This window comes from Quercus robur, chromosome 7, assembly GCF_932294415.1.
Source record: "Quercus robur chromosome 7, dhQueRobu3.1, whole genome shotgun sequence".
NCBI classification, from domain to species: domain Eukaryota; kingdom Viridiplantae; phylum Streptophyta; class Magnoliopsida; order Fagales; family Fagaceae; genus Quercus; species Quercus robur.
Window position 1 is genome coordinate 12,573,595 of NC_065540.1, and position 25,658 is coordinate 12,599,252.

At 33.7% G+C, this 25,658-nt stretch overlaps 2 protein-coding genes and 1 long non-coding RNA gene across 5 annotated transcripts; 2 read left to right on the plus strand and 1 right to left on the minus strand.

Annotated features, from left to right (window-relative positions):
- The first annotated feature begins 1,889 nt into the window (after nt 1–1,889).
- LOC126692294 (E3 ubiquitin-protein ligase HAKAI homolog) lies at nt 1,890–20,115 on the plus strand. 3 transcript variants are annotated; one of them, XM_050387851.1, is made up of 5 exons: nt 1,890–2,047; nt 2,369–2,701; nt 4,872–4,930; nt 5,997–7,069; nt 19,778–20,115. In XM_050387851.1, the coding sequence occupies exons 2-5, from the start codon at nt 2,447–2,449 to the stop codon at nt 19,885–19,887; spliced, it is 1,497 nt and encodes a 498-aa protein (XP_050243808.1). In that variant the 5' UTR covers nt 1,890–2,047; nt 2,369–2,446; the 3' UTR covers nt 19,888–20,115. The 3 variants fall into 3 exon arrangements, with proteins under 3 accessions (XP_050243808.1, XP_050243806.1, XP_050243807.1); XM_050387849.1 differs by lacking the exon at nt 19,778–20,115 and having other exon boundaries at nt 5,997–7,254; XM_050387850.1 differs by lacking the exon at nt 19,778–20,115 and having other exon boundaries at nt 1,915–2,047; nt 2,349–2,701; nt 5,997–7,254.
- On the plus strand, nt 8,812–12,917 carry LOC126692295 (uncharacterized). The gene is made up of 2 exons (XM_050387852.1): nt 8,812–9,114; nt 12,428–12,917. The coding sequence occupies exons 1-2, from the start codon at nt 9,008–9,010 to the stop codon at nt 12,819–12,821; spliced, it is 501 nt and encodes a 166-aa protein (XP_050243809.1). The 5' UTR covers nt 8,812–9,007; the 3' UTR covers nt 12,822–12,917.
- Nucleotides 8,992–21,488, minus strand: LOC126692296 (uncharacterized). The gene is made up of 2 exons (XR_007644960.1): nt 21,360–21,488; nt 8,992–9,114 (listed from the first exon to the last, which is right to left on the minus strand). It is a non-coding gene; the product is annotated as an uncharacterized LOC126692296 (long non-coding RNA).
- Between the last annotated feature and the right edge of the window lie 4,170 nt (nt 21,489–25,658).

The window sequence follows — 25,658 nt, forward strand, 5'->3', positions numbered from 1 at the left end:
TGCGTTATTGGGAAACTAGAAAATCATATCATTCAACACCAGGTTGCTCTATTGGTATTTTGGCCCACAGCAACACATAGCAGACTACATGATTGTTTTATTTTAGAGTTAAACAATCAATAAATCTGCAAAAATTTTCACAAATATTTTTTTTTACAACTGCTGATCAACGAATGATAGAAATTGTGTTAGTGATAGATACAAGTGAAAATGATATTATTGTAAAAAATTTACCTTTAATATCTATATATATAATATCTAAAAGTTAAAACCTAATATTTATTATTGTTACATTCTGGTTGAGGCACATTATGTAGAATTTTGATCAATTTGGCCTACTTTGGTCTAGTTCGGTTGATTTAATAATGGTTTGGTCTATTTTGGTCCAATTTGGTCTACTTTGGTCCATTTTTGTCTATTTGGTAAATTTCAATCCAATTTGGTCTAATTCTATCAACCTAAATGCAATTCGGTCTTGTTCGTTCCAATTTGGTTTATTCAGTCCACTTCGGTCCAATTCAATCCATTTCGGACTACTTTGGTCCAATCAATATTTTAGCTTATTAATTGTTAGGCCAAACAGCACCTTGGCAGCTCCAAGTTCCATTAAAAAAAATATTACACTTCTTGATTTTTAGGATTTAAATCCCCTCACCTCACTTAAAATTCGTATTTAAAAAGTTTCAATAAATTTTAAATTATACTCAATTATAATTTTATTACTAAAAATTTCAAATATAATATAATTATTCATTTTAATTATTTCATCATCTATCATAATTTTTGTATTTTAATATAGTACAAGTTACAAACTAATTACTGCTCTTACTCCAAGTAACTAAATATATGGATGAATCATGATAGATAACTAGCCAAATTTAATATAGGTGAAAGCTCTATTAAAGTTTCAAATGTTTAACTAATTGTTATGAGAGTTCCAATTATATTATAAAATATATTTTTGCATAGAATTTTTAATTAATGTGTATCACATGGGCATGCTATTATTTTTTTTCATAATCTATAATGATTGTAATTAACCCTATAACTTAATAAAAGTTTGAAACAAGACAACATACGGTTTTTTGCCCTTAAGACAGGCATAAAAAACACCACACCGGAGCTATTGGATTTCAAATTTTCAATACCTAATAGAGCCTTGTGAGGTGATATTATTTGTAATTGTAGTTGCGATATGTAAAACCTTTCTCACACAAGAGCACCTACATCAATCAATGTATAATAGCATTTGGGGAAATTTTGCACATCTAACTTCAAAAATCACCTACCTATATCAATTCATGTGAACTTATGTAAATTTAGATTGTTGATATAGTAATTGTGTAAATATATGGAGTTACTATTTATATGCAAATATATCTTTAAATGCTTCTTTACTTGTATATAGAGAGATGATTTGAAAGAGTAATAAAAAATTGCTAAATAAATAGTATTTTAATAAAATGTAATGTGAAATAAATAATATGATATAGGTGTTCTTGAAAGTAATTATATAAAATAGAAAAAAGTAGGTCGTTATATTAAACTAAACAAGAAAAAATTGCACAACAACTATAAAAATGCTCTTAGATTGATTATTTGTGGGGTCTAACTCTGGTGAGAGAGAGGTGTTATTTATTTGTTTATTTGGAAAATAGAGGGAAGGGTTATTAAAAAAATAAAGGGCCTTGTAAATTGTAATCATGGTTTTAAAATCGAATTGGACTAATTGTATCAATCGGGAAAAAACCAATAAAAATTAGGAGCCAGACCTATTTTCCATTCTTTAACCGTTTAGGTTTTTAAAACCATACTTGTAATTACTATTATTTAAAAAAATAAAATTATTTTTATAAAAAAAAAAATTATATTCCTCAAGAAAAAAAAAAAAAAAAAAAAAGGTAAAAAAAAAAATTATATTTCTGATAAACCTCTACCAGTTCAAAACTCTGCGTTTTGTGGAAGAAGAAAAAAGAAGAAGTGAAGCAACAGAGAACAACGACAAAGAACAAACACAGATCGGCGAAACCACAGCGATTGCCGTAGTGTAAGCTTTTCTTCAGTTCTTTTATTTTTCTTTTACTTTTTTTTTTTCATATATTATTGGTCGAAAATTATTATTATTTTTATTATCTTAGTCTTAGGGTTCTATCTGAAACAAAATTTGTTCGTTTGTTACTATAAATTGTGTTCTTTGTTGCTATATGCTTGAATTTATCAAGAAAGGAAAATAATGCTTTGTGAATGTGGTTTTGGATTTGTAAAAACCAAACACGGCCTTATCAGATTGATTGATTGATTGTTTGTTAATTGTTAAACTGGAGGTAAAGGAATTGATTTTTTTTTAGTTACATGATTGATTTTGAAGGGAATTGAGGAGAACAAGTGAAGAAGAAGAAGAAGAAGAGGAGAGAGAGAGAGAGAGAGAGTAGTTGGGGTGTTAAAGATGCTTCAGATTCGGCTTAGCAAGGCTCCGGCTGCAGAAGGTGTTGGAGGGGCGAAGCCCTTGCCGGTGGATAGTGTGACGGTGGCGTGCCCTGACCACCTTGTCCTTGCTGAACTTCCTGTGGCAAAGGGCATTGGTGCAGCCACTTCTGCTTCCCTTGTCAAGACTGTTGGTCGCAGGTCCCGCCGCCCGCTTGGTGAGCGAGTCCACTTCTGCGTTCGTTGTGATTTTCCGGTCGCTATCTATGGACGCCTGGTACTTACACTCTTCTCATGGTTGCCATTGAACTTTAGTATGATATGTTTTATATCAAATTTCATTTTTTAGCTTTATTTTTTATAGAAGAATGAGGGGATTGTTTATCTGGGAACTTTTCATGGTTTCTTCCATAAGGAATGAATGAATTGATTAAAAATCTTAACACGAACACTAAATATATCATCCCTTTCTGAGGGCCTGGTATTGTATAAAATCTTCAAATTAACCTTGAAAGAGGTGAACGGCTTTGTCATGGGATTTAAGGGTCAATTTGGGATTTTGATAATAAAGAGAATCTGCCTAGCATTGCCTAAGGATCAAAATAACATTAAAAACCTTTTTTTTTTTTTTTTTTAAAATCTCAAATGTAATTAGTTATTTGACATACAATTTCACCATGTCTAAAGAGCCCCTCTCACTATGATAAACTTACAAGGTAAATGAAAATCTAATGAAGTGGGGAGAGCCAACTAACCTGGTTAAGGTAGATGATATATCCAAGGCAGAAGTAAACTAAGAGGAAGGGTAGAATTAGTGGAGCAAAAAAAAAATATGTGATACCAAGAAGTCCAAAGAATAGAAGTCTTGGAATGTCCCTGTGGTAAGGAATAGTAGGAACTACAAGTTCATCATCTGTACTGCTTTTACATGGTTCTGTTATTAGACTGCCAATAAGACGGATTAAGCGAAAGAGATCCGATGAAGTGCTTGTCCATCCAGATGTGACAACATAAGCAATGAAAAATGATGCCTACAATAACATTGAACTTGATGGTGTCGGATAATTACACTAAACATATAGTCAGAGACAATGATGCACTTTGTATTCTTTTTGTATCACTGTAAAGTAAACTGCATGGTAAGTTCATTTATATTTTGGTCTTTCTCATCAGACAATTATGATGACCACTTTTCAGTGGCTGCAAATCTGCAGAGGTACTAAGTTGTGACAATTTTATGCAAAAGACTATCTCAGAAGTGAGAAAAGAATAATGCACCAGGAAGCGGATATCACAGGAGTCAGTGCAAAAAAAAAATTTCTAAGATATAATTTGATTTTAAAGGAAAACAATTTTTAATATGAGTTTCAGAAGCATATCTGCTTCCTGGAGTGCTGAGGCTTGGAGGAAGTTCTATTCTGGTAGTGACAGGTCATAGTTGTTAGATTGTGCAATTCAAATCACTAAATCTAATAAAATGACTTTAGTACAACCAATTCAATCTCATAGACAATCAAAAGCTCGATCTGATCATGAGCCCAATCATGCTTAGTGTATGAATCCGTATCTGGGATGTGGGGGGAAAAACTGACAAATCCTTCTTTTTGTTTTAGGTTTTAATTTTCTTCAATTCTTACTTAAAAGGCTATGAAATATTCAAATGCATGTGTTTTTTAAACCCTTTATCATGTTTATCTCATTCAACCATTCTTGACATTTAAAACTTCAAGGCTTAGCTATAAAATCATAGGGATATCTTAAATAATCTTGTTTGATATTGAACTGTCACAAGCAGCTCCTTTTTTAGGGGCATTTTGTGCATCAAATAATGATCTCTGAGAAATGCTAAAGGTTAGGACGGTTTCTAAGCCACTCCTCCTAGGACCTTACTAAGACAGATCCATAACTAGATAATTATCTTTAAATAAAGTTTTCCAACAACTATAAGATATTTTCATATGGCCAACATTCCAATTCAAACATATTCAGAATTTCATGCGGCTTCCTTCTGATATATTGGCAAGGGGGTGTTATTTGTGCAGTTTTACTTGTTCAGTTGATGTGATATAATCCTTTCCTTGTTCCACCTCTTTGTTTCTTGTAAATACATTACTTTGTAGAAAGCTCAGGGAGTTTTTAATAATAATTCAATTAGTGGTTATTTTGCTGTGTGCTTAGTTGTTTTACTCTGTATTTTTCGTATGCATTCATGTATTTTGAGGGACACTTATTAAAAGGAATTGAAAAGTTTGTTACCCCTCATTAAAGCCATGTTATGCAGTTGGGTGCTGATTATCAATTCCATATGTAAAAGTGTGAGCCCTATCAAAATGAAGGCTGCTTGTATCTGTTTCTTTCCAGTTTAGCTGGATGGAACATGTATACTAGAAGTGTTTTTGTAGCTTTGTGTGGATTTATCCTTGTCTAACATGTTTATGCTCTTGCAGAGCCCTTGTGAGCATGCCTTCTGTCTTGATTGTGCTAGGAGTGATTCAATTTGCTACCTGTAAGTGGATATCTGATCTGTTCATCACTAAGATAAATAACTTGCTTCTTTCTTGTATCATTGTGATGCGCTACTCAATATTTATGTTGTGCAACTTTTTCTTTCCTTTTAGCACCCTGCTAAAAAGCAAATATGCAAGATTTTTTTAGGGTTTTTATAGTACTTATTAATTTAATCACTTGTTTGTGCCCACTTTTCTTTCACTCTTGCACATGTACTTAGATGATTTATTGTGATTTTGAGGTTCTCTACTTACAATCAGTTTCAACTCATGAATGATTTCTAGAGTTGCCAAAGACCTAGGAATATTACAGAAGCTGGGTTTTCACTTAAAAAAAGGGTGCTCAAATGGTACCTTCCCCTATAAGAGCAAGTTGGTGAGGTGGATGAGACAAAAAATAGCATTAGTAGAAGCAGTAAAAAAGGACATGTCAATTAAAAAAGTAATTGCGAGTATGACTTCAAATAAAATCTAAAAATAGAATGGAAGAAAACAATATATGGGGCCAACCCTAACTAATTTGTTATGGATGTATAGTCAGCCCCAAAAAATTTGGGACCTAGGCTTTGTCATTGTATTCAAGGGAGGAGGCCACCAAATACCTTCTCCCCACTTCTTACACAGATTCAAACCCTGAAACTCTTTAAATGAGGAAAAGTGCAGTTATGTTATTGAGTCCTTCTGGCACTGCTCAGGTATGGGAGTCACTGAAGAAAAAAAAAATTAACCTACTTTACAGATTTTTTTATATTCTCATGCTAGTTACCTCACATGATTTTAAGCTGTATCTATTTAGCACTTAGGATTTAAGAATCAAATTCTTGAACATTGTGGAATGGGCTGTTGGAACAACTAATCTATTAGCAATCAGTCTTGTGACAAGATAAAAACTGTGCTGATATATATATATATATATATATATATATATATATATATTCTAATAGAGCGTCTATATTACTATAAATTTCTGTGAAATTTTATGTCCGCCAATTTAAAGCCTTTTGTGCTAGAATCTGTGAAATGATATGAGCTAAGCTGTCATTTCTTGCCTGTTGTTGAATACAGTTGTGATGAACGTATACAGAAGATTCAGACAATTAAAATGATGGAAGGGATCTTCATCTGTGCAGCACCTCATTGTCTAAAGTCTTTTCTGAAGAGGTCTGAATTTGAATCTCACATCAATGAGAGCCATGCTGACCTTCTTCAACCCAATGCTGAGAAAGAAGATGGAAATGAATCAGAGTCTCAGAGTGTTAAACAATCTGGAGCTTCTGAATCCACAGCCCGGGCTCCCCCAAGGCCAGTCTTTTCTCCTGGTTCAAATTCCCAGATTCATGATCGTGAAGACAAAACTCGTCGACAGCAACCTAGAGAACCACCACCTTCAAGGCCAAATGTACAGCCAAAGCAACCACAAAGTTTTGGACAAGTGCAAAATCATCCATCAGAGCTCCAACCAGATAACAACCGACCGCAAGGCTTTGACAGGCTGGGTCCTCAAAACCGATTCCATCAACAGGGTTTTGACACCCAAGGTGGCCCACAACAAGAGTCTGGTCAGTTTCCAGACAAGCAGCAGGGAATCCTATCTGAGAACCAGTTTCCTGAATACCCACCTATGCATTCCATTCAGACACCTAATTATGCTGTGCCAGTCAATGCAAATCCAATGCTAAATCCCCCTCCACCTTTTGGTTACCCTCCTTTCCAGACTGAGGGAGGTCAACCATTTTATGGTGCTCCCTATGAGATGACAAGGCAAGATTCAGCTTCAGAAGTAGGAGCGGAACAGGGGTCATTGTTGGGTTTCCCACCAGTTCAAGTGGGTGGTGTGAATTTCTCAGGAAATTATGCTCAACCCTGGAATGGAGGCTTTGTTGGTGCACCTTTTGAGCATCCACACGGTGGTCATGGAATGCTAGATGGCTTTGCTAATGCATCAGATTCTCATGGGAAAGCTGCATTCCATCAAGGTGACTATGGACGCAATTCTGGAGGTTTGCTTTTAAATCCTCCACCTTTGGCTAACAAGGGCATGGAACAAGCGCAGAGTGGCAATGCGATGGATCCAAGGGATGGCAAGGGCATTTTGGCACCACAGCCTATGACACTCCCACCGCCACCACCACCCCCACCTCACTCATCCCAGCTTAAAAGAAAGTTCTATCCTGAATCAAGCCGTGACGGACAGGGCTATGGCTGGCAGCATGAGAACCGTGACAGTTTTGGGAGTAGCCAGGACTAGCAAATCTGCCATTTTAACTTTTATAATTTTTCCTTGTGAACTCATTGCATCAATCAAATTAGTTCGTTGTGCCTATTTTTTAATTAGTTCCATGAGAGCATTTATTTCATCCTTTGCCGGTCCAGTTTTGTATATATATTTTGATTTGGTGCCAAATCGGGGAAATTTTTTCATCAAAACACATGATTAGATAATATTTTACTGGTTGCCTTATCAGAAAGTTGGATATATTCAATTGAGCCCGCTTCCCTCTTCCCCCTATTTGACCACAAGGGCTCGAGCTCATGGGAAAATATCAATAATGAGTCCAAGAAGCTGTCTTTACCCTTTTTGTTTGGAAAAATTCTAACACCACATAAAATGGCACAACTTGTGCTACAATTGTTCACATGGAAAACTGCAAATGGTGGAAAAAAAGTTATGGGTTCATGTGAAAGTGACAAGTAGCCAATCACTGTTTAACACGTAAAATAATTGTGGCAATTTATGTAGTACTAGAACTATGTTTGGGTTGAGCAGAAATTAGCCTTTCTCAGAGAGTCGAGAATAATGTGGAAGAGCCACCGTAGCTTTTTTTTGCAGTCAAGTCCCAAATAATAATCCAATTGTTATTCTTAAATCTTAACTATAATTTAATTCAGAGCCTCAGGATAAGTTTGTTTGGAGCTCTAAGGATGAGTTGACTTATTAATTGTTTAGAATAAAAGTAAATTTTTAGTACCCAAATTTTAAAAAATTTTATTCGTAACAAAGAAAGTTTTAAAAAATTTAAAATGTTACTCCAACTGAAATTCTCTTACCAACTATTTCAAGAGACTTAGAATAAATTTATTATTTTATTATAATATATATATATATATATATATATAAAAGTTAATGTATTTACCTAAAAAAAGAATTAATACATTTTTGTGATGTGCCTATTTAGGTGATATATATATATATATATATATATATATATATATATATATATATATATATTTTACTACTAGAATCTTCCATGTATATCTTCAAATAAACTTTGCACGAGTCAATGACTTCGAACCAACAATATAATCCTTTTACAACATCACTACCAATCGTGCACATAAACAAGACATCATATGCCTACAAACAGTGTTTCTGTTATGTCCCAGACAAAGTTGGAACAGCCAAATCACGTGGCTGATACAATTGAAGTCACGCAGCTGAATTTACCAAGTTGCTGAGAATTCAAATATCTGCTATGTTTATATTTTGTTAGTTCAATTTGATTGCAATAAGAATTCCTATTATTTAGGAGGTTAGGTTGGTTGTGATTAGGTTGGTTCTCTATTATTTAGGAGATTGAGTTGATTGTTATTAGGATAGTGTTTAGCCAATTGTTACGGCTATTTGAATTATCTAGTAATCATTGGTGATTGTTATCAGAAGTTGTGTTTAAATACAGCAAGGAAAGAAGTAAAAGGCAAGCAGAAATTAATCTTAATTCCCTTCCTTTCTCCCACGTTCAGGAGGTTGGTTGCCTCATATACAACCAAAATTATCTTTTATAATTGCTATTTACCCCGTACTTATCAGTTTCTCTCTGTATTAACTATTAAGTGGAAACCTAATAGGAATAGGATTTTTTAATCATATGTTTTTTTCTACAAGTCGAAAACTAATAGGATTTTTTTTAATCATATATATTCAAACCGACCAGTTTCTTTCTATATAACTATTAAGTCGAAAGCTACTAGGATCTTTTAATCATATATATATTATATTGCCCTACAGCCCAAGAACTCAACCTAGACCTTCCTATTCTTCTCATCTTCTTCATCAATTACCTTTGTTTTCTTTTGTCATGGTCATGTTTATGGCCATGGCAACTCCACCTAAACCAACAATTATTGAGATCAATCTCATCTCTGCACAAGATTTGCCTTCATACAAAGAATCAAGCATCAAAACCTACATGGTTGCATGGATTAGCCCACAAAAAAAGCTTACTTCAAGGGTTGACTTTGCCGGAAACAAGAACCCCACATGGAACGACAAGTTCATATTTGCAATCAATAAAGACTTGGTGTTTCACAAGCCTAACACTACGTTGGTACTAGAAATCTACAGCAAGCGGCCTTACAGGAAGGACAGGCGCATTGGTAAAGTTCATATCTTGTTGGAGAGTTTGATGGATAAAACCCAACACGTTATGGCATTTCATGTGCGTGATTCGTCAGGCATGCCTCAAGGGATTCTTAACCTTGGTATAATGAATTTGGATGGTTGGTTCAATCGATCTATACCGACTTTTCTTGGTTCAAGCTTGGCTATTGACTATAGGAAGTTGATGGGGGTCAAGTAGCTAGGGCCATAAATTGATGGGTTGATGGGTGGCAAATGAAGGATTATGCATGCTTGATGTAGAACAAAATCTGCAATTTTTGTTATTTATTATTTAGAGTATTTTTTGATGTAATTTTTAAAATTTTAAGTTTAGGGTTATTATTAGGTGTATTTAATACTGTTTTATTCAAATTAAATCTATTAAGATATCTATTAGCATTTTTTTTCCCTTATCCCCAAGCCTATAAACGAAATATATTTTGCTTCTTGTGACTTTTGGTTTGAGTTAGTTGATATCAGAGTCTTGTCCTTACCTTGGTTTGAAGGTGAATGAACGTGACAATAGTCACTCTAGTGATGATGAAGTTCGTGAAGCAAGTTGAGTTCCTTCAATTTTGTGAAAAAAATTCATTCCATTCTTTGTTCTTGCTATGAAGTCATTCCACTACAACACCCATCAATCTATTCAGAGACACATTCCTTAATTCAACAAAATTAACCGTAAATTGAATTATTGATTGGATTTTTTGATTTGGAAGAATATTTTTATTATTGGGAGATATGTGATGTAGAAAAAGTATATTTGATGAATTCGATAGTATTTTAAACTTTTTGCTGAATTCGTTAGTATTTTAAACTTATAATATCCGTTTTATGATGATGATCCCAAGTTAAAATATCAATATGTTTTTAGTATAGACAAGGATTGAATCCATATCTCTTATTCATAGAGTTTAAATTGTTAATATAAAGCTGATTATAAGATATGTCTTATTTGATTTATTAATTTAAACACTTTGTTTACTAAAACAATTTATAGTAATGATATTTTTGGTTGGTTCGTAAGTTCAAATTTTAATATGATTGAATCTATTCTAATTTCTATTACTATTAACTATTAAGTGGAAACCTCATAGGAATAGGATTTTTTTAATCATATACATTCAAAACGTGATTTTTTCTACAAGTCGAAAACTAATAGGATTTTTTTTTTTATCATATATATTCAAACCGACTAGTTTCTTTCTATATAACTATTAAGTCGAAAGCTTTCAATCATATATATATATATATATATATATATATATATATATTATATTTCCCTACAGCCCAAGAACTCAACCTAGACCTTTCTATTCTTCTCATCTTCTTCATCAATTACCTTTGTTTTCTTTTGTCATGGTCATGTTTATGGCCATGGCAACTCCACCTAAACCAACAATTATTGAGATCAATCTCATCTCTGCACAAGATTTGCCTTCATACAAAGAATCAAGCATCAAAACCTACGTGGTTGCATGGATTAGCCCGCAAAAAAAGCTTACTTCAAGGGTTGACTATGCCGGAAACAGGAACCCCACATGGAACGACAAGTTCATATTTGCAATCAATAAAGACTTGGTGTTTCACAAGCCTAACACTACGTTGGTACTAGAAATCAACAGCAAGCGGCCTTACAGGAAGGACAGGCGCATTGGTAAAGTTCATATCTTGTTGGAGAGTTTGATGGATAAAACCCAACACGTTATGGCATTTCATGTGCGTGATTCGTCAGGCATGCCTCAAGGGATTCTTAACTTTGGTATAATGAATTTGGATGGTTTGTTCAAACGATCTATACCAACTTTTCTTGGTTCAAGCTTGGCTATTGACTATAGGAAGTTGATGGGGGTCAAGTAGCTAGGGCCATAAATTGATGGGTTGATGGGTGGCAAGTGAAAGATTATGCATGCTTGATGTAGAACAAAATCTGCAATTTTTGTTATTTATTATTTACAGTATTTTTTGATGTAATTTTTAAAATTTTAAGTTTAGGGTTATTATTAGGTGTATTTAATACTGTTTTAGTCAAATTATATCTATTAAGATATCTATTAGCATTTTTTTTCCCTTCTCCCCAAGCCTGTAAACGAAATATATTTTGCTTCTTGTGACTTTTGGTTTGAGTTAGTTGATATCAGAGTCTTGTCCTTACCTTGGTTTGAAGGTGAATGAACGTGACAATAGTCACTCTAGTGATGATGAAGTTAGTGAAGCAAGTTGAGTTCCTTCAATTTTGTGAAAAAAATGCATTCCATTCTTTGTTCTTGCTATGAAGTCATTCCACTACAACACCCATCAATCTATTCAGAGACACATTCCTTAATTCAACAAAATTAACCGTAAATTGAATTATTGATTGGATTTTTTGATTTGGAAGAATATTTTTATTATTGGGAGATATGTGATGTAGAAAAAGTATATTTGATGAATTCGATAGTATTTTAAACTTTTTGCTGAATTCGTTAGTATTTTAAACTTATAATATCCGTTTTATGATGATGATCCCAAGTTAAAACATCAATATGTTTTTAGTATAGACAAGGATTGAATCCATATCTCTTATTCCTAGAGTTTAAATTGTTAATATAAAGCTGATTATAAGATATGTCTTATTTGATTTATTAATTTAAACACTTTGTTTACTAAAACAATTTATAGTAATGATATTTTTGGTTGGTTCGTAAGTTCAAATTTTAATATGATTGAATCTATTCTAATTTCTATTACTATTAACTATTAAGTGGAAACCTCATAGGAATATGATTTTTTTAATCATATACATTCAAAACGTGATTTTTTCTACAAGTCGAAAACTAATAGGATTTTTTTTTTTTATCATATATATTCAAACCGACTAGTTTCTTTCTATATAACTATTAAGTCGAAAGCTTTTAATCATATATATATATATATATATATATATTATATTGCCCTACAGCCCAAGAACTCAACCTAGACCTTTCTATTCTTCTCATCTTCTTCATCAATTACCTTTGTTTTCTTTTGTCATGGTCATGTTTATGGCCATGGCAACTCCACATAAACCAACAATTATTGAGATCAATCTCATCTCTGCACAAGATTTGCCTTCATACAAAGAATCAAGCATCAAAACCTACGTGGTTGCATGGATTAGCCCGCAAAAAAAGCTTACTTCAAGGGTTGACTATGCCGGAAACAGGAACCCCACATGGAACGACAAGTTCATATTTGCAATCAATAAAGACTTGGTGTTTCACAAGCCTAACACTACGTTGGTACTTGAAATCTACAGCAAGCGGCCTTACAGGAAGGACAGGCGCATTGGGAAAGTTCATATCTTGTTGGAGAGTTTGATGGATAAAACCCAACACATTATGGCATTTCATGTGCGTGATTCGTCAAGCATGCCTCAAGGGATTCTTAACCTTGGTATAATGAATTTGGACGGTTTGTTCAATCGATCTATACCGACTTATCTTGGTTCAAGCTTGGCTATTGACTATAGGAAGTTGATGGGTGTCAAGTAGGGCTATAAATTGATGGGTTGATGGGTGGCAAGTGAAGGATTATGCATGCTTGATGTGGAACAAAATCTGCAATTTTTGTTATTTATTATTTTTAGTATTTTTAAAAATTTTAAGTTTAGGGTTATTATTAGGTGTATTTAATACTTTTTTAGTCAAATTATATCTATTAAGATATTTATTAGCATTTTTTTTCCCCTTCTCCCCACGCCTGTAAACTAGGGACGGAATCAGAATTCATACCCAGGGGGCCAAAGCTTAAAACCAAAAAAAAATTTATGAAAATAAAAATTAACATCCATTTCATATTTAACAAAATACTACCTACATAATAAGTATTTCTCAAACATTTCATATTATAAAACACATTAACAAAGTATAACATACAAAATAACACTTATTTTGTGTGCAATTTTTGTTAAGTCCATATTTTATTTATTTATTTTGGTATTGTAGTTAAAGGGGCATGACTTTTATTTATTTATTTATTTTATTGTAGGTCAATATTTAAATATTTCAGAGGAGGAGAGACAAATATATATATATATATATAGAAGGGCAAATCGTAAAAGTTTTTTTTTTAATTGTTGGGGGGGGGGGGGGGGACAATGGCCCCCTTCTTGCATGGTGTAGGTCCGTCCTTACTGTAAACGAAATATAGTTTGCTTCTTGTGAATTTTGGTTTGAGTTAGCTGATATCAGAGTCTTGTCCTTACCTTGGTTTGAAGGTAAATGAACGTGACAAAAGTCACTCTAGTGATGAAGAAGTTGGTGAAGCAAGTTGAGTTCCCTCAATTTCGTGAAAAAAAAATCCATTCCATTCTTTGTTCTTTCTATGAAGTCATTCCATGGCAACACCCATCAATCTATTCAGAGATACATTCCTTAATTCAACAAAATTATGCGTAAATTGAATTATTGGTTGGATTATTGATTTGGAAGAATATTTTTTTTATTAGGAGATATGTGATGAAGAAAAAGTATCTTTGATGAATTCGATAGTATTTTAAACTTTTTAATAAATTCGTTAATATTTTAAACTTATAATATCTGTTTTATAATGATTGTCCCAGATTAAAATAACAATTGATTTTTAGTGTAGGAAATGATTGAATCCTTAATATAAAGCTGATTATAAGATATGTCTTATTTGATTTATTAATTTAAACACTTCATTACTAAAACAATTTATAGTAATGATTTTTTTAGTTGGTCCGTAACTTCAAATTTCAATATGATTGAATCTATTCTAAATTTTGACATAACCTAGTCATTGTGGATAGCCAAGATCATATCATAACTAACTCTTAAACGCAATGCCACATTGTGCACGCACAATCACGCACAATCAAAGAAAAATATATCCAAAACACATAATTAAAAAAAAAAAAAAAAACTTAAGGGGTTGTTACTTAAAACACTCTTGTCAACCGATTATAAAAATAAAAAGTAAAAATCATTTGAGCATCAATCTAATCCATTTATAACTCAATTACTACCTACGTACTTAATCAAAAAAAGAGGAAAAAAAAAAAATACACAAGGAGGACTTCGCATCCCACCAAAACTCTATTTTCTATAACTAAAATCATTCTTTTTCATCGCAATCTCTTTTTGTCAAGCCCATGGCCAGTCCACCTAAAGCAACATAAAAACCTGGGGTGAATATAGTGGTAAGGTTATGCATTATGACATTCCATGTGACTCGGCTTAAATCCACCACCTAATCCCATTTTTATATTTAAGAAAGGGTGTACAAAACAAAACTTTTTCACTCTGTTTGGTAAAAGATTTCTAGCAATGTTGTTTAAGTTTTACAAAAAAACGTGTACGTAAAAAAATGTGTAAAAATAAGTATTGTGAAAAAGGAGTTTTCTCAAGCTTATAATGATGTTCTTTGAAAAAGAAATTTTCTCAAGCTTTTGGTCTTTTCAAGTTCTCTTTTAGCAAGACTTGGCACTTTAGATAAAAGAAAATGACAAGACTTTGCTGCTGGTTATTTGAGTAAAAAAAAAAAAAAAAAAAAGGTGAAAAAAACTGTTCTTTTTTTTACTGTTCACAGATCACTTAAACACTCTTACCAAAGAAGGCCTCTGCCTCTAGCTTCGTGTTGGTGTTGTTGTTGTGGGTATAAGGTTTGGGCTGGGCTTTTACATGGAAACATAATCCATGATCCAAATTTTAGTAAGTCCCTTTGGTCTTGTCCAAAACCATTGGGCCTCTTAACCCACACTGAAGTGAAATGCACACCACCAATGACGTTGTGCACAGGGCACACACGCCAGTACACTGCTCACTCTCTCTCTCTCTCTCTCTCTCTCAATTTTGGTGATACACACACAGAGAACATAGACGACTAGTCGTGTGAGTCTGTAGCAGAGCATTGGGAGAGTAATTCTTCAGCTTCACCTCTCGCTTCTTCAGCTGCCAAACTCATTTCTCTCTCGCTGTCCTCTGTTGTGGTAAGCTTCCATTTCATTATTTCTTTCGAAGATCTAATATCCTCTCATTATTTCAATTACACTACATGGTAATGGTATGCCCAGTTCCATTAAATTTTAATTAGCTTGCTCTCTCAGCTTAGAGACTCTGAGATCAGAATGTTATGTTTTTAGTTTTATTTTATTTATTTTTTTTTTTTTGGGAAATTTTCGTTCTGGGTCTGTGATTCTCTGTATTGAATACATTCATTACCAATCGTGCACATAAACAAGACTTTATATGCCTACAAACAGTGTTTCTCTCTGTATTAACTATTAAGTGGAAACCTAATAGGAATAGGATTTTTTCTACAAGTCGAAAGCTAATAGGATTTGTTTTTATTCCAACCGACTAGTTTCTTTCTATATAACTATTAAGTCCGACTAGGATCTTTTAATCATATATATATTATATTGCCCTACAGCCCAAGAACTCCACCTAGACCGTCCTATTCTTCTCATCTTCTTCATCAATTACCTTTGTTTTCTTTTGTCACGGTCATGTTTATGGCCATGGCAACTCCACCTAAACCAACAATTATTGAGATCAATCTCATCTCTGCACAAGATTTGCCTTCATACAAAGAATCAAGCATCAAAACCTACGTGGTTGCATGGATTAGCCCGCAAAAAAAGCTTACTTCAAGGGTTGACTATGCCGGAAACAAGAACCCCACATGGAACGACAAGTTCATATTTGCAATCAATAAAGACTTGGTGTTTCACAAGCCTAACACTACGTTGGTACTTGAAATCTACAGCAAGCGGCCTTACAGGAAGGACAGGCGCATTGGCAAAGTTCATATCTTGTTGGAGAGTTTGATGGATAAAACCCAACACGTTATGGCATTTCATGTGCGTGATTCGTCAGGCATGCCTCAAGGGATTCTTAACCTTGGTATAATGAATTTGGATAGTTTGTTCAATCAATCTATACCGACTTTTCTTGGTTCAAGCTTGGCTATTGACTATAGGAAGTTGATGGGTGTCAAGTAGGGCTATAAATTGATGGGTGGCAAGTGAAGGATTATGCATGCTTGATGTAGAACAAAATCTGCAATTTTTGTTATTTATTATTTTTAGTATTTTTTGATGTAATTTTTAAAATTTTAAGTTTAGGGTTATTATTAGGTGTCTTTAATACTTTCTTAGTCAAATTATATCTATTAAGATATCTATTAGCATTTTTTTTTCCTTCTCTCCAAGCCTGTAAACGAAATATATTTTGCTTCTTGTGACTTTTGGTTTGAGTTAGCTGATATCAAAGTTTTGTTCTTACCTTGGTTTGAGGGCGAATGAACATGATAACAGTCACTCTAGTGATGATGAAGTTGGTGAAGGCGTGGAGCAAGTTGAGTTTCCCAAGTTAAAACATCAATTGGTTCTTAATATAGAAAAGAATTGAATCCATATCTGCTATTCATAGAGTTTAAATTGTTAATATAAAGTTGATTATAAGGTATTTCTTATTTAATTTATTAATTCAAACACTTAATTACTAAAACAATTTATAGTAATGAACTTTTTAGTTGGTTCGTAACTTCAAATTTTAATATGATTGCAAATCGGCAGAGGTACTAAGTTGTGACAATTTTATGCAAAAGACTATCTCAGAAGTGAGAAAAGAATAATGCACCAGGAAGCGGATATCATGGGAGTCGGTGCAAAAAACAATTTCTAAGACATAATTTGATTTTAAAGGCAAACATGTTTTAATATGAGTTTCAGAAGCATATCTGCTTCCTGGAGTGCTGAAGCTTGGAGGAAGTTCTATTCTGGTAGTGACAGGTCATAGTTGTTAGATTGTGCAATTCAAATCACTAAATCTAATAAATTGACTTTACTAAAACCAATTCAATCTCATAGACAATCAAAACCTCGATCTGATCTTGAGCCCAATCATGCTTAGTATATAATCTGTATCTGGGATGTGGGGGGAAAAACTGACAAATCCTTCTTTTTGTTTTAGGTTTTAATTTTCTTCAATTCTTACTTAAAAGGCTATGAAATATTCAAATGCATGTGTTTTTTAAACCCTTTATCATGTTTAACTCATTCAACCATCCTTGACATTTAAAACTTCAAGGTTTAGCTATAAAATCGTAGGGATATCTTAAATAATCTTGTTTGATATTGAACTGTCACAAGCAGCTCCCTTTTCAGGGGCATTTTTGTGCATCAAATAATGATCTCTGAGAAATGCTAAAGGTTAGGACGGTTTCTAAGCCACTCCTCCTAGGACCTTACTTAGACGGATCCATAACTAGATAATTATCTTTAAATAAAGTTTTCCAACAACTATAAGATATTTTCATATGGCCAACATTCCAATTCTAACATATTCAGAATTTCATGCGGCTTCCTTCTGATATATTGGCAATGGGGTGTTATTTGTGCAGTTTTACTTGTTCAGTTGATGTGATATAATCCTTTCCTTGTTTCACCTTTCTGTTTCTTGTAAATACATTTCTTTGTAGAAAGCTCAGGGAGTTTTTAATAATAATTCAATTAGTGGTTATTTTGCTGTGTGCTCAGTTGTTTTACTCTGTATTTTTCATATGCATTCATATATTTTGAGGGACACTTATTAAAAGGAATTGGAAATTTTGTTACCCCTCATTAAAGCCATGGTATGTAGTTGGGTGCTGATTATCAATTCCATATGTAAAAGTGTGAGCCCTATCAAAATGAAAGCTGCTTGTATCTGTTTCTTTCCAGTTTAGCTGGATGGAACGTGTATACTAGAAGTGTTTTTGTAGCTTTGTGTGGATTTATTCTTGTCTAACATGTTTATGCTCTTGTAGAGCCCTTGTGAGCATGCCTTCTGTCTTGATTGTGCTAGGAGTGATTCAATTTGCTACCTGTAAGTGGATATCTGATCTGTTCATCACTAAGATAAATAACTTGCTTCTTTCTTGTATCATTGTGATGCACTACTCAATATTTATGTTGTGCAACTTTTTCCTTCATTTTAGCACCCCGCTAAAAAGCAAATATGCAAGATTTTTTAGGGTTTTTATAGTACTTACATGTACTTAGATGATTTATTGTGGTTTTGAGGTTCTCTACTTACAATCAGTTTCAACTCATGAATGATTTCTAGAGTTGCCAAAGACCTAGGTATATTACAGAAGCTGGGTTTTCACTTAAAAAAAGGGTGCTCAAATTGTACATTCCCCTATAAGAGCAAGTTGGTGAGGTGGATGAGACAAAAAATAGCATTAGTAGAAGCAGTAAAAAAGGACATGTCAATTAAAGAAGTAATTGCGAGTATGACTTCAAATAAAATCTAAAAATAGAATGGAAGAAAACAATATATGGGGCCAACCCTAACTAATTTGTTATGGATGTATAGTCAACCCAAAAAAATTTGGGACCTAGGCTTTGTCATTGTATTCATGGGAGGAGGCCACCAAATACCTTCTCCCCACTTCTTACACAGATTCAAACCCTGATACTCTTTAAATGAGGAAAAGTGCAGTTATGTTATTGAGTCCTTTTGGCACTGCTCAGGTGCGGGAGTCACTGAAGAAAAAAAAAATTAACCTACTTTACAGATTTTTTTATATTCTCATGCTAGTTACCTCACATGATTTTAAGCTGTATCTATTTAGCACTTAGGATTTAAGAATCAAATTCTTAGAACATTGTGGAATGGGCTGTTGGAACAACTAATCTATTAGCAATTAGTCTTGTGACAAGATAAAAACTGTGCTGATATATATATATATATATATATATATATATTCTAATAGAGCGTCTATATTACCATAAATTTCTGTGAAATTTTATGTCCACCAATTTAAAGCCTTTAGTGCTAGAATCTGTGAAATGATATGAGCTAAGCTGTCATTGCTTGCCTGTTGTTGAATACAGTTGTGATGAACGTATACAGAAGATTCAGACAATTAAAATGATGGAAGGGATCTTCATCTGTGCAGCACCTCATTGTCTAATGTCTTTTCTGAAGAGGTCTGAATTTGAATCTCACATCAGTGAGAGCCATGCTGACCTTCTTCAACCCCATGCTGAGAAAGAAGATGGAAATGAATCAGAGTCTCAGAGTGTTAAACAATCTGGAGCTTCTGAATCCACAGCCCGGGCTCCCCCAAGGCCGGTCTTTTCTCCTGGTTCAAATTCCCAGATTCATGATCGTGAAGACAAAACTCGTCGACAGCAACCTAGAGAACCACCACCTTCAACCCTGGAATGGAGGCTTTGTTGGTGCGCCTTTTGAGCATCCACACGGTGTTCATGGAATGCTAGATGGCTTTGCTAATGCATCAGATTCTCATGGGAAAGCTGCATTCCATCAAGGTGACTATGGACGCAATTCTGGAGGTTTGCTTTTAAATCCTCCACCTTTGGCTAACAAGGGCATGGAACAAGCACAGAGTGGCAATGCGATGGATCCAAGGGATGGCAAGGGCATTTTGGCACCACAGCCTATGACACTCCCACCGCCACCACCACCCCCACCTCACTCGTCCCAGCTTAAAAGAAAGTTCTATCCTGAATCAAGCCGTGACGGACAGGGCTATGGCTGGCAGCATGAGAACTGTGACAGTTTTGGGAGTAGCCAGGACTAGCAAATCTGCCATTTTAACTGTTATAATTTTTCCTTGTGAACTCATTGCATCAATCAAATTAGTTCGTTGTGCCTATTTTTTAATTAGTTCCATGAGAGCATTTATTTCATCCTTTGCCGGTCCAGTTTTGTATATATATTTTGATTTGGTGCCAAATCGGGGAAATTTTTTCATCAAAACACATGATTAGATAATATTTTACTGGTTGCCTTATCAGAAAGTTGGATATATTCAATTGAGCCCGCTTCCCTCTTCCCCCTATTTGAACTAACCAGGCCACAAGGGCTCGAGCTCATGGGAAAATATCAATAATGAGTCCAAGAAGCTGTCTTTACCCTTTTTGTCTGGAAAAATTCTAACACTACATAAAATGGCATAACTTGTGCTACAATTGTTCACGTGGCAAATTGTGAATGGTGGAAAAAAAGTTATGGGTTCATGTGAAAGTGACAAGTAACCAATCACTGTTTAACACGTAAAATAATAGTGGCAATTTATGTAGTACTAGAACTATGTTTGGGTTGAGTAGAAGTTAGTCTTTCTCAGAGTTGAGAATAATGTGAAAGAGCCACCGTAGCTTTTTTTTGCAGTCAAGTCCCAAATAATAATCCAATTGTTATTCTTAAATCTTAATTATAATTTAATTCAGAGCCTCAGGATAAGTTTGTTTAGAGCTCTAAGAATGAGTTGACTTATTAATTGTTTAGAATAAAAGTAAATTTTTATTACCCAAATTTTAAAAAAATTTATTCGCAATAAAGAAAGTTTTAAAAAATTTAAAATGTTACTCCAACTGAAATTCTCTTACCAACTATTTCAAGAGACTTAGAATAAATTTATTATTTTATTATAATATATATATATATATATATATATATATATATATATATATATATATAAAGTTAATGTATTTACCTAAAAAAAGAGTTAATACATTTTTGTGATGTGCCTATTTAGGTGATATTTTTTTTTTTTTTTTTTTTTTTTCACTACTAGAATCTTCCAAGTATATCTTCAATATAATCCTTTTAAAACATCACTACCAATCATGCACATAAACAAGACTTTATATGCCTATAAACAGTGTTTGACAGTTTCTCTCTGTATTAACTATTAAGTGGAAACCTAATAGGAATAGGATTTTTTAATCATATACATTCAAAACTTGTTTTTTTCTACAAGTTGAAAACTAATAGGATTTTTTTTAATCATATATATTCAAACCGACTAGTTTCTTTCTATATAACTATTAAGTCGAAAGCTTTTAATCATATATATATTATATTGCCCTACAGCCCAAGAACTCAACCTAGACCTTCCTATTCTTCTCATCTTCTTCATCAATTACCTTTGTTTTCTTTTGTCATGGTCATGTTTATGGCCATGGCAACTCCACCCAAACCAACAATTATTGAGATCAATCTCATCTCTGCACAAGATTTGCCTTCATACAAAGAATCAAGCATCAAAACCTACGTGGTTGCATGGATTAGCCCGCAAAAAAAGCTTACTTCAAGGGTTGACTATGCCGGAAACAAGAACCCCACATGGAACGACAAGTTCATATTTGCAATCAATAAAGACTTGGTGTTTCACAAGCCTAACACGACGTTGGTACTTGAAATCTACAGCTAGCGGCCTTACAGGAAGGACAGGTGCATTGGTAAAGTTCATATCTTGTTGGAGAGTTTGATGGATAAAACCCAACACGTTATGGCATTTCATGTGCGTGATTCGTCAGGCATGCCTCAAGGGATTCTTAACCTTGGTATAATGAATTTGGATAGTTTGTTCAATCGATTTATACCGACTTTTCTTGGTTCAAGCTTGGCTATTGACTATAGGAAGTTGATGGGTGGCAAGTGAAGGATTATGCATGCTTGATGTAGAACAAAATCTGCAATTTTTGTTATTTATTATTTTTAGTATTTTTTGATGTAATTTTTAAAATTTTAAGTTTAGGGTTATTATTAGGTGTCTTTAATAATTTTTTAGTCAAATTATATCTATTAAGATATCTATTAGCATTTTTTTTCCCTTCTCCCCAAGCCTGTAAACGAAATATATTTTGCTTCTTGTGACTTTTGGTTTGAGTTAGCTGATATCAGAGTCTTGTCCTTACCTTGGTTTGAAGGCGAATGAACGTGACAACAGTCACTCTAGTGATGATGAAGTTGGTGAAGCAAGTTGAGTTCCTTCAATTTTGTGAAAAAAAATCCATTCCATTCTTTGTTCTTGCTATGAAGTCATTCCATGGTAACACCCATCAATCTATTCAAAGACACATTCCTTAATTCAACAAAATTATGCGTAAATTGAATTATTGATTGGATTTTTGATTTGGAAGAATATTTTTATTATTGGGAGATATGTGATGTAGAAAAAGTATATTTGATGAATTCGATAGTATTTTAAACTTTTTGCTAAATTCGTTAGTATTTTAAACTTATAATATCCATTTTATGATGATGATCCCAAGTTAAAACATCAATAGGTTTTTAGTATAGACAAGGATTGAATCCATATCTCTTATTCATAGAGTTTAATTAAATTGTTAATATAAAGCTAATTATAAGATATCTCTTATTTGATTTATTAATTTAAACACTTTGTTTACTAAAACAATTTATAGTAATGATCTTTTTGGTTGGTTCGTAAGTTCAAATTTTAATATGATTGAATCTATTCTAAATTTTGACACGACCTAGTCATTGTGGATAGCCAAGATCATATCATAACTAACTCTAAAACTCAATGCCACATTGTGCATGCACAGTCAAAGAAAAATATATCCAAAGCACATAATTAAAAAACAAAAAAACTTACTAAGAGTTGTTCCCTATGGAATGAATGAATTGATTAAAAATCTTAACACGAACGCTAAATATATCATCCCTTTCTGAGGGCTTGGTATTGTATAAAATCTTCAAATTAACCTTGAAAGAGGCGAACGGTTTTGTCATGGGATTTGAGGGTCAATTTGGGATTTTGATAATAAAGAGAATCTGCCTAGCATTGCCTAAGGATCAAAATAACATTAAAAACCTTTTTTTTTTAAAATCTCAAATGTAATTAGTTATTTGATATACAATTTCACCATGTCTTAAGAGCCCCTCTCACTATGATAAACTTACAAGGTAAATGAAAATCTAATGAAGTGGGGAGAGCCAACTAACCTGGTTACGGTAGATGATATATCCAAGGCAGAAGTAAACTAAGAGGAAGGGTAGAATTAGTGGAGCAAGAAAAAAAAATGTGATACCAAAAAGTCCAAAGAATAGAAGTCTTGGAATGTCCCTGTGGTAAGGAATAGTAGGAAGTAGGAACTACAAGTTCATCATCTGTACTGCTTTTACATGGTTCTGTTATTAGACTGCCAATAAGACGGATTAAGCGAAAGGGATCCGATGAAGTGCTTGTCCATCCAGATGTGACAACATAAGCAATGAAAAATGATTCCTACAATAACATTGAACTTGATGGTATCAGATAATTGCGCTAAACATATAGTCAGAGACAATGATGCACTTTGTATTCTTTTTGTATCACTGTAAAGTAAACTGCATGGTAAGTTCATTTATATTTTGATCTTTCTCATCAGACAATTGTGATGACCGCTTTTCATTGGCTGCAAATCGGCAGAGGTACTACGTTGTGACAATTTTATGCAAAAGACTATCTCAGAAGTGAGAAAAGAATAATGCACCAGCAGGGGCGTAGCCAGGAATGAATACTTGGGGGGTCCGGGTTGTAACAGAAATATACTAAATATAATTCTTAAGTCTATTGGATACAAAATTATCAACTTTCATATATCATCATATACTTGAACATGTTGGGAATTCAACCGAAATTCACATATTTGTTGATAGGAAATTCACATATTTGTTTACGTGATCCTGGATCACGATCCATCTCTTCAAATTGAAGTTTTGGACATTTGGAGGGATGTTCATCAAGCATTGAAGTATTAACATTTGTTTCTACAGCCATAGGTGTCCTAATTTCTGAATTGCTAACATCTTTTTTCTTAAAGAATGCATCAATTGTTTTTCGTTTGCTCATAATTCTTTTAGCTTTAAGAATATGACTCAAAAATTAACCTGAAAAAAATTTTAAAAAATAAAATTTTAATTAGAAATTTTTACTTAATTATATGAATGTTATTCATACTCAAGAAAAAAACAAAATTTCCACTATAATTTAAACAGTCAACCCATTTTTAATACAACTTTAATTAATGATAACCCCTCAAACAAAAACAAAAATAATTTAATTAATTTGTCTTTTATAATGTATTGGTTAATTTAATTATATAGCTTTAATTATTGTTGTTTAGTGTAACAATAAACTATGTTGCTTTAATTTATTTGTCATTAATTATACAATTAACTAATTATAGTATAATAGTGATACTGTAGCTAATTAACTATCTATTGTATCCATTAGCTAATGGACCGCAATTAAAATAATATTAATCAATAAAAGTTGGATGGTGAAGTCCTTTAAAAAAAAACAACAAAAAAAACCGATATTATTTATATTATATGATTTTCAAAATTTTTTTAAATTGTTTTTTTCCAAGTTTCAATTCCAAAATTGAAACTTGGGTAATATGTGAAGCTCAAGCCCAAGTACTGCAGTGAATAACTTCAAAATCCATTCAAAGTTTCTGAGCCTTAAAGAAGTCCAAACCAAATAGGATACAACAAGCCCAACCCAACACACAAACACACCAACCAAAAACAAAAACACTTATAACACACAAACACACAACACACAACCCACAAACACACAACACACAAACATTGTTGTGGTTGTACAACAGGACCCAAAAAAAAAAAAATTGTTATGAGTGCAAGTGTGTAAGACGCAAGGGAGCACAGTGTGTGGACAGCCAAATTTAAAAAAAAATAATAATAAAAAAGAAAAAGAAAAAGTGAAAGTCAGCCAAATTGGCCAATCAGATTCTCACAGTTCCACATCAAAAAAAAAAAAAAAAAAAGATGCTGAGTTTCATTTATAAGTTTCATTTCATTCTTTATTCAATCATTCAGTGAGATAAAGAGAGAGAGACTGAGAGTCTAAGAGAGAGTCTGAGAGAAAAACCTGAGGGAGGGCCGGACTACCGGAGGAAGCAACGAGCACCGCTCACCGGAGCAGAGGCAGAGGCGCAGAGCGATGAGCCGATGACCTATCTACCGTCTACGATGTTGATCTGCGATTCATTTCCTTTTTAATTTCAGTGAGATAATGAGCGAGAGACTGAGAGAGAGTCAGAGAGAAAAAAGAGCGAAATACCTTGAGGGAGGGCCGGAAGGAGCACCGAGCGGCGAGCACCGAGCACCGGAGTAGAGGCAGAGCGATCTGCGTTCTCCGATCTCCGATCTGCGATGAGGGGCGACTGAGCGAGCGACGATGACGACGACGAGCTCGCTGCGGCGACGACGACGGCGACGTGACCGTCCGTGGGTTACTGGGTTTGGTTTTGGTTTGTATATTGGGGATTTTTTTTTTTGATAAACACCTCTGTGCTCTGTGTTTGGTTTGCTGAGTTCTGTGTTTGGTTTGCTTTTGTATTGGGGTTTGATCTCTCTGCCAGCGACGACGCAACGTGATGGGATTCTGCCAGGCGCCAGCGACGTGATGGGTTCAATTTCTGATTCTCTGTATTTTTTTTTTTTTTTTTTTTGGTTGAGAATCCGTGAGCTTGCCGTGAGCGTGCTACCTGTAATGGGCTTGCCGTGGGCTTGGTTTTGTTATATATATAT